Here is a 10,153-nt window from a genome sequence, read left to right on the forward strand (position 1 = left end):
GCTTGGTTGGCTTGAAACCTTCTGGTTGATGTTCTTTTCAGCTTATGTGGTAAAGATTCCGGATGCATTCCCGAGTTCAATCCAATGCATGCTCAGTTCTTTTACTTTGGCTCTGTCTACCTCTTTTGGGTGTTTTGACGTATGAGGCCCAAAGTTCTTTTGCCGAGCAGACAATTTCTTGAACTTAGAGAAAAAACTCGAAAATTTTACAAAAAACCGGTATAACCGGGGTTAGTTGAACTTTCTTCCGGATTGTTTGTTTTCGGTTTCTTTTTCGTCTTTCATGTGTTCGAATCCTTTCGATTTGTCTTGCTTGCTATGAAGCCGGGTTGCGGACAGCAGCTAAGTCGAAGATTTACCCTTAGGTGAAACACATGACTGAACCGGAAAAGAAAATCTCAAACAAACAAACCGGCATACAGAAAAAATAAACATATTGCATGCAATTTCGATAAAGGCAGTCCCCGAGATACATTCGAGGTGCCGGCATGTTATTGATAGCAAATAAGGTACAAAAAGAACTCCTAACATTACATCTTCAGGAATAGAAAGGGCGAAGAAGGGCTACATTCCATGGTCGCTTTGTTTCTTCTCCTGATGTGTCCTTCTTTCCTTCCTTCTCTTCCTGTGCATCGATAAGGTAGTAGGCATCATTGTGCAGAGCTTTCCTCACAATGAAAGGTCCCTCCCATGGGGGTGCCAGTTTGTGCTTTCCTGTAGTGCGCTGCACCAGACGTAGCACTAGGTCTCCTTCTTGGAAAACCCTTGGATTTACCTTTCGGCTATGATAGCGTCTGAGGTTTTGTTGGTATATGGCTGATCTTGCCAGTGCCAATTCTCTTTGTTCTTCAAGCAAATCGACATCATTTTCTCTGGCCTCTTTGACCTCTTGCTCTGTGTACAACTGAACTTGTGGTGAGTCATGGAGAATGTCGGTTGGTATGACCGCTTCTGCTCCATATACCATAAAAAATGGTGTATATCCGGTTGACCGGTTTGGTGTGGTCCTTAGACTCCACAGCACAGATGGTAATTCATCAAGACAACATCCTGGCATTTTTTTCCAGTGACTCAATAAGCCGGGGCTTTATGCCGGAGAGCACAAGCGCATTTGTTCTTTCTACTTGCCCATTAGCCTGTGGGTGTGCCACAGAAGCAATATCAAGCCAGATTCTGTTATCCTCACAGAACCACGAGAATTCTCCCTTGGCAAAATGCGAGCCATTATCTGTGATAATGCTGTGCGGGTAACCATACCGTAGAATGATGTCCTTCAGAAACTTCACGGCTGTGTGCCCATCGCATTTCCGGATTGGTTTAAGTTCCACCCACTTGATAAACTTGTCCACCATGACCAAAATGTGAGTCATGTTTCCCCTCACCGACCTGAATGGGCCGCCATGTCCAGGCACCAAACCGCAAACGGCCAAGTTATCGGGATTGTTTTTAAGCCGGATGTCGGAGTGTGGTTTCGCTTGCTATATCTCTGGCACCCGTTGCACTTCCGGACCATGTCCTCAGTGTCTTCCAAAGCCGTGGGCCAGTAAAATCCATGCCGAAATACTTTCGCTACCAATGCCCTGGATGAGGCATGGTGCCCACATTCCCCTTGGTGAATTTCTCGGAGCATTTCTTTTCCTTCTTCCGGCTCCACACAGCACTGCAGCACTCATGTCACGCTTCTTTTGTACATCTCGCCGTTGATGATTGTGTAAGCTTTGGACCTTCTCTGGATTCTTCTTGATTCAGTCTCGTCAGCTGGCAAACCGCCATTAACCAGGAATTCCTTAATAGGTTTTACCCAGGTTGGTGCTTCTCGAAATGACAAAGACCGGCATATCTATCTCCATGCAGTCCACCGACATAGTTTCTTCCGGCTTGGACTCTGAAGTCCCCGGGTTAAATGGAGCAGTCCCCGAGCTAGAGGGAGTAGTCCCCGGGTTTACCTTGTCAGTATCCATCGGAACAATGTGTGACTCTGGGACAAAAATTGACTCGGATTTCGGACTTGGTTTGATCGACGGCTTCCTTAGGTGGGACAGAGCTATTCCGGCAGGTATTTCTTGCCTGGATGAGCCCAGCTTGGACAAAGTGTCAGCTGCGTCGTTTTCCGCCCGCGGCACATGGTGAAACTCGCATCCTTCAAAGAATCCGGCAATCTGCTACACATAGAACCGGTATGATGCCATGTTTGCATCCTTCGCGTCCCAATCTCCGGAACACTGCAGTACCACGAGATCCGAATCACCGTAACATATGATCCGGCGCACTCCAACTTCTTTTGCGACCTTGAGTCCATGGACCAAAGCCTCGTACTCAGCGACATTATTTGATGCCCTGAAGTGTATCTGCAGCACGTATCTCAGGTTGTCTCCCTTTGGTGAGGTGAGAACCACTCCAGCTCCAAGTCCTTCCTTGAGCTTCGACCCATCAAAGTGCATCCTCCAGTATTCTGTTTCCGGCGGTGGCAGTTTGTATTGCATCTCGGCCCAATCTACCAGGAAATCTGCCAGTGCCTGCGACTTAATCACATCCCTTCTTTTGTACACCGGCACATATGGTGCCAGCTGGATTGCCCATTTCGCGATCCTGCCGCTTGCGTCCTTGTTGCCGATGATCTCCGATATAGGAACCTCGCAAACTACCGTCATGGGATGTTCCTCGAAATAATGCTTGAGTTTCGTGGCGGCCATGAACACGCCATAAGTCATTTTTTGGTAGTGCGGGTAGTTTTGTTTTGAGAGGGAGAGCACCTCGCTCAGGTAGTATACCGGCCTTTGCACGGTTTTTCCTTCCTCTTCTCTTTCGACCACCACTACGACACTTACAACCCGGTTTGTTGCTGCTATGTAAAGCATCATGGGTTCCTTTTCCAGAGGAGATGCTAGAATTGGCGCAGTGGCCAGCATCTTTTTTAGCTCCTTGAATGCCGCGTCGGCTTGCGAAGTCCAGACAAAAGTGTCCGATTTTTTCATTAGTGCATACAAAGGTAAGGCTTTTTCTCCCAACCGGCTTACAAACTGGCTCAAGGATGCCAAGCATCCGGTGAACTTTTGCACGTCATTGAGACATTGTGGTAATTCCATCCTTTCAATGGCTCGGATTTTAACCAGGTTGACCTCTATTCCGCGGCTTGATACCAAGAAACCGAGCAGTTTGCCGGCTGGTACCCCGAAGGTGCATTTTGCCGGGTTAAGTTTCATCTAGAATCTTCTCAAGTTATCAAATGTTTCCCTCAGATCATCAATCAGGGTATCTTTTACCTTAGTTTTTATCATGACATCATCAACATATACCTGCACATTTTTACCGATTTGGTTGTGAAGGCATTTTTGCATACAGCGCTGGTATGTTGCACCGGCATTTCTCAAACCAAAAGGCATAGTGACATAGCAATAAGCCCCGTGCGGGGTAATGAAAGCAGTTTTTATTTGATCTTTCTTTTTCAGGGGAATCTCGTGGAAACCGGAATAGGCATCCAGAAACGACAACAGTTCACATCCAGCGGTGGAATCGATCACTTGATCAATCCGTGGCAGTGGGAATGGATCTTTGGGGCAAGCTTTGTTTAAGTTGGTTTAGTCAATGCATATGCGCCAAGCCTTGGGTGCCTTCGGGTCTTCTTCCTTCTTCTTCTCGACCAGCACAGGGTTTGCCAGCCATTCGGTATGCAGGACTTCGACAATGAAGCCGGATACCAGCAATTTGGTTACTTCTTCTCCGATGATCTTCCTCCTATCTTCAGCGAACCGGCGCAAAGGCTGCTTTACCGGCTTAGCGTCCTTCCGGAGGTTCAGAGAGTGCTCAGCCAACTCCCTCGGCACAACCACCAAGTCATCAGTAGACCAGGCGAAGCTGTTCCGATTCTCACGGAGGAAGTTGACGAGCGCGCTTTCCTATGCTACATTCAGGCCGGCACCGATACGAACGGTGCGCTCTAGGTAAGCCGGATCCAGCACAATGTCCTTCGTCTCCTTTGGTGGCTTGAAAGTCGTTCCGCCAAGTTGGCCGCTCATTGCCGCTAAGTTCAGCTGGGATGATTGGACAAGCGCGACAACAGTTTGAATTCTTTTCTTTTCTTCCGCTATGACCAGCGACTCAGCCAGGTTTGATCCGGCAGAAGCTGTTTCCAGCGAGACTTTGTAGTTACCCACCACGGTTATGGTACCATTAGGTGCCGGCATCTTCATCTTCAGGTAAGCCGTGTGAGTTGAGGCCATGAACTTAGCCAATGCCCGCCTTCCAAGAAGGGCGTGGTAAGGGCTCTCCAGATCCACCACTGTGAACAGAATATTTTCCACGTGGCAATTATCTCGGCCGCCAAACAGCAGATCAACCGGGACTTTGCCCATCGGGGAGCAAGACAATCCCGGAACTATGCCGTGGAATGTCGTGTGACTTGGCTCCAGCATGTTTTGAGTTATGCCGAGCGTGTGCATGGTGTGCCGGTACATAATGTTGATGCTGTTGCCATTGTCCACCAGCACCTTGCTGAACCGGACTCGCGATGATGGCCCATGCATGATTGGGTCTACCACCAGAGCGTATTCGCCCGGATTAGGCATCACTTTCGGATGACCTTTGAAGGACCATGTGATCTCTTGTTCCGACCACAACATGTATTTTGGTACAGCCGGTATCACTACATTCACTTCCATGGAACGGCGATGCATACTTTGCCGGTCTCTTGGTTCCGTCACGAAGACCACACAACACACATCCGGATCATGGTAAACATTCCGGCCTTGCGGCGTCGGAGGCGGAGCATGATTATTATTGCCCTGCGCCACTTGATGAACTCCTTCTTGCTGCTGTGGCCGGTTTGGCAGTGCATGAACCGGCTGCGCATTTGCCCCGGTAAGTGGTGGAGGCGGCGGTAATGTTTCGAAACCTTCCTTCATTGTAGCTTTGGTCAACAATCTCTTGGTCCAGGAGCAATCTTTCGTTAAGTGATTTGTCGGCTTTGTGGGATTAGGAGTGTGCCAGTGGCACGGCTGATCCATTGCGGATTCCATGGTGTACTTGGGCTGATCATGCCAAGGTTTTTTCTCCACCCATTGCTTCTTTTGGCCAGCCCATGGCTGACCTCCGGTTTTCTGCCTTTGGCTTCCGCCGGCCTCCGAATTATCTTGGACCGCGGCCACTTGCTGCATACCGTATCTTCTATCCGGAAAATCCTCCCTTCTTTTGTGATGGTGATTGTTCCGGTATTGATCTTGGCGCGGCGGGAATCTCGGCAGTGGATCACCCGAGATTGCCGGCTGCATTGGATCTCCCAACGCATAGCTATCGGCCACCCGGATCATATCCGCCAAAGTGGTCGGCATGTTTCTCTGTAGCCTCTGCCACAACGGTGAGCCTCTACGGCATCCATTACATCATCAACTTATGGCCTGTGCTTCTATCACACCCTCACAGGAGTTTCTTGTTGAACTCCACCGGGTCAGATATTCCTGGTCTGTTTCATTCTTGCGCTGCTGGCACATGGCGAGCTGCTGCGGTCTGTTTGGTCTGCGGTATGTGCTGCTGAAGTTGCTCACGAATGCTTCTTCAAAATCAAGCCACCCATTTATGCTTCCTTTTGGCAAGTTGTTTAGCCAAATGCGTGCCGGTCCAACTAGGACCGACGGTATGAATCTTACCGCCCAGCGCCGGTTTTCTCAGCCAGCTACGGTTCCTCCACCTCCAGCGACATACACCACTGTAATGTAATCTGCGAGCCAATCTTATGGCTTTGTACTGCCATCATATGTTTTTGTGTCCCGGGGCAACTGGAAGTTACGCACCGGCGGTTCTTCCCTCATGATCCGGGGGCCGAAACATGATGGACCCGGCGGACCCTTAGACTCAATCATCTCGGACAAGTATACTCTGTCCAGTTTGTGCCGCGCGTCTCGTTCCGGCAAGCATCTTTCTCCGACACATTCTCCCAAAGGATTCCGGTGATACCCGGTTCTTTCCAATCCGGAATTAGCCTCATCATACCGGCTTGGGGCCGCGGCATTGCCTCTTGGATGCCTTGGCAATGGCATTTCATCGTCGGCATATGCCACTCTGGCCGCCCGATAGTTTTGCCCAGTTTCGTCTTTTTCGGCATAAGCGTTTCCGGCATAGCCGTTTCCGGTATAACCGTGGCCTGCCCCTTGGCTTTTTTTGCCGGCATTATATTGCCCGGCTTTTTGTTTCCCGGCCAATACTGGATCATACACAGTCATCTGCTGTGCATTCACATCTTTTTCCCTTCTTTTGTCTGGATGGGGGGCGAGGCCTGCCCATGTGATTTGCTTCCGGCATTTCTAGCCGAACGAACTGTTTGGGATGCCTCGGCCGCTTTGTTGTTCCGGGCCATCTTAGCATTTTGCGCCTCGACTGCATCAAGTAACTCTTTTACTCGGGCTTGTTGTTTTACCAGAGCATCACCTGATAACGAATCACACGCTTCTACTTGTTGGGGGGATGGCCCCCGGTATGCCAAAGGCATGCCAAACCGGATGGTTTGAGCCATCAAGATACCGGTTTAAAGGTTGCTCCGGCTAACAAGGGTTGGCTCTGTGTGAAGTAAATCGTGCCGGTATCCCAGGAGGGGTATGCCGGCACCGGCTAAGAAGACACCGGGCTACCGGTAAGAAGAGCATGCCGGCAAGGCTGGTCAAAGATTCTCTTCAGAGCTAGAGGACAAAGATGAGCTAAGCAAAGCAACTTTAAACGAAGCCCTGGCGCCAGAGAGGAGGGTGACGCCAAAAGCAGCCGCAGGACGTCAGCCTCCCTGATTAAAGATACCGGCGCCGCCATTTATGATTAAAGTTACTTTGTAAAAGTAGTTTGTCTGTTCAAAGATGCCATTAGGGTTTCCTAGGGTTTCTTCCCCTGTAAGCCACCCTCTCCCCTATATAAGGAGAGGGGGCACACCCTTGCGCGGGTAAGCTGTAAGGTTCGACGTTCTAGGTGGTACGTGTGAAGATCTATGTTGTGTGCTACGAGAAACTTGTAACCACTTGTGATCAAGGAATAGAAAGATCTGAGGGAGAAGTAGTTTGAGTGTTCTTCTTCTTCTACCTCTGGCCAAGGCCAAGTTCTCCTTAGGAAAGCAACCGGCTACCCTTCCGGAAACCCTCCCCCGAATCCTCTAGCGCACATTCGGCCCCAACCTTAGCCATCCTATGGCATCTGTCTGTTCACCACGACGACAGTTGGCGCCCACCGTGGGGCCAGCAGCGGCGCTTGCTGGAGTTCACATTCGGGCGGGCCTCCTCACCATTTCCGGCGAGCGTGTGGTGTCTGGTCTCGTCCAGCGCCTCGGCTCGTTGGACTTCGTCAACGACAACGCGGGCTGCTTCGCCAACGGAGGTAAGTTCCCCAAGAACGGCAGCATCATCGAGTTCGGCAGCCTCCGCGTCTACTACGGCACCGTCCCTGAGCGCTAGTGCCTCTCGCCGGTGCTGGTGGCTCCGGACCCGCCAAGATCTGCGCTTCGCAGCGGCCATGCCGCCGGCAGCGTGGAAGTGCTGGTGGTTGGCACGGCTGGCGCCGGCAAGGAGCCTGCGGCGGAAGGCGCTGGACAAGCAAGGTCTACGCGCACGGCCAAGCCACCGACCGAGCGTGACCAGGAGGTTGCGGGTACATCTGCAGCGCCACCGGAGACTCCTCTCCAAGCGGCCATGAACGTGCTGGCCACGCCCATCGCACAGAACATCGACCCGGCAGCGGCTCAGGTGGAGCTGGAGGCGCAGCGCCAGAAGCTTCTTTCCGGCGGCGCGGACATCATCCGGGCGCAGCGCGAGCTGAACCTAACCCTACGTGAGTATAACACTGCCCATGGCTTTGCTTCTGTTAGCGCTCAACCTGCTAGGATACCGGAAAACCGGCTTAAGGCTCGCAATCTAGATCAGGATCTGCGTAAAGAGATTCTTACCGGTAAAAGTGCCTCTGCATCTTTGAGCATTGTAGAGAAACCTAAGTACAGTAGCCCAGATAAAACTATAAAAGCTGCTAGGGCTGCTGTAGAAATGTGTGATTCCCTTACCGGAGATGCTTTAGCAAAACAACAAGATCGTGTTAGGGAGTTGCTTGACATAATACAGGAACAACATGCTGAGCAGCTTGCTAGAATGAACAAAGCTGCGGCATCAAAATCGATGCGTTCGGCAAAGAATGCCGGAAGCAAGTCCCATGGGCAGGCATCGTCCCCCCATCCGGACAGAAGAAGAGAAAAAGAGGTGAATGCACAGCAAATGACTGTGTATGATCCGGTACTTGCCGGAAAACAACAAGCCGGGCAACACGAGGCCGGAAGAAAAAGCCAAGGGGCAGCACGTGGCAATGTCGGAAATGGCTATGCCGGAAACAATTATGCCGGTAAAGGTGAAGCCGGGCAAAATTATCGCGCGGCAAGAGCAGCGTATGATGAGGAGGAAATGCCTCCGCCAAGGTACCGGCAGGCAAGAGCCGCGGTACCGGAACGTTACGATGAAGCAGATTCCGGAACAGAAAAAGCTGGAGCCTACCGGAACCCTTTAGGGATACGGCTAGGAGAAAGATGCCTGCCAGACCGGGATGCCAGGCACAGGCTGGACAGGGTATACTTATCCGAGATGATCGAGGCAGAGGGTCCTCCGGGTCCGAAATGTTTTGGCCCGCGGATCATGAAAGAGGAACCACCGGTTCGCAACTTCCAGTTGCCCCGCGACACAAAAACATACGATGGCACCACCAAGCCGGAAGATTGGCTCGCGGATTATGTTACCGCAGTATACGTCGCTGGCGGCGGAGGAGCCGTCCCAGGTGGAGGAAACCGGCGTTGGGCCGTAAGAATCGTACCATCCTTCCTAGTGGGACCGGCACGTATTTGGCTTAACAACCTGCCGGCAGGAAGCATAAACGGCTGGATAGATTTTGAGGAAGCTTTCGTGAGCAACTTCAGCAGTACCTACCGGAGGCCAAACAGGCCGCAGCAGCTCGCCCTGTGCGTGCAGCGCTCGAATGAAACAGACCGGGATTACCTGACCCGGTGGAACTCCACAAGAAACTCCTGTGAGGGGGTAATCGAGGCATAGGCCATTGCTTGGTTTTGCAATGGGTGCAGAAGAGGTTCACCGTTGTGGCAAAAGCTGCAGAGGAACATGCCGGTAACTTTGGCAGAAATGATACGTGTGGCAGATAGCTACGCATTGGGAGACCCAATGCAACCGGCGGTTCAAGCTGAACCGGCGCAAGCATGCCAACCGCGCCATGATCCATACCGGGACAACCGGCATAACAAAAGAAGGGAAGATTTTCCGGATTGGAGGTATGGCCCGCAGCAAGTTGCCGCGGTGCAGGATAATCCTGGTGCCGGAGGAAGCCAGAGACAAAAAAACCGGATCGCAGCCGTGGGCGGGTTCTAAAAAGCAATGGGTTGAAAAGAAGCCGTGGCAAAATGATGAAAAGTACACCATGGAATCCGCAATGGATCAGCCATGCCGGTGGCACACACCAAATCCGGCAAGACCTGCGAACCACTTGACAAAAGATTGCACTTGGACGAAAAGGTTGATGGAAAGAGGCATGATGAAAGATGCTAGGGATCAGGGTACCGGAAGACTTCCACCACCACCCCCGCTTACCGGAGCAAATGCTTTACTGGTACACCCTCAGCCGAACCGGCAGCAACAACAAGTTCATCAGGTGGCACAAGGTATTAACCAAGCCCCACAACCGGCACCTTTAGGCCGGAATGTTTATCAGGATCCAGACATGTGTTGTGTTGTGTTCGTAACTGAGCCAACCGACAAGCAGAGCTTGCGTCGCCGCTCCATGGAGGTAAACGCAGTGATGCCGGCAGTGCCAAAGTACATGCTGTGGTCAGATCAGGAAATTACCTGGTCATTCAAGGATCACCCTAGGATCATGCCGAATCCGGGTGGTTATGCTCTCGTTGTGGACCCAATCATGCATGGGCCAACGGCTCGTGTCAAATTCAGCAAGGTGCTGATAGACAATGGGAGCAGCATAAACATTATGTACCGGCATACCATGCACACGCTGGGCATAACAGAAAACATGCTTCAGCCCACTCACACAACATTCCATGGAATCGTTCCGGGGTTGTCCTGTTCGCCCATGGGAAAAGTCCGGGTGGATGTGTCGTTTGGGGGACGCGATAACTGCCGGGTGG

At 51.5% G+C, this 10,153-nt stretch overlaps 1 protein-coding gene across 1 annotated transcript; it reads right to left on the reverse strand.

Annotated features, from left to right (window-relative positions):
• Window positions 1-2,162: 2,162 nt before the first annotated feature.
• LOC139839105 (uncharacterized) lies at window positions 2,163-2,651 on the reverse strand. The gene has a single exon (XM_071829154.1). The coding sequence runs from the start codon at window positions 2,649-2,651 to the stop codon at window positions 2,163-2,165; it is 489 nt and encodes a 162-aa protein (XP_071685255.1).
• Window positions 2,652-10,153: the final 7,502 nt, after the last annotated feature.

The sequence above is a fragment of the Lolium perenne genome, chromosome 4 (assembly GCF_019359855.2).
Source record: "Lolium perenne isolate Kyuss_39 chromosome 4, Kyuss_2.0, whole genome shotgun sequence".
In the NCBI taxonomy this organism is placed as follows: Eukaryota; Viridiplantae; Streptophyta; class Magnoliopsida; order Poales; family Poaceae; genus Lolium; species Lolium perenne.

What these genes read in the sequence shown, in the direction of transcription:
- LOC139839105 (XM_071829154.1), bottom strand. Translation starts at nt 2,651, where the DNA reads ATGACGGTAGTTTGCGAGGTTCCTATATCGGAGATCATCGGCAACAAG.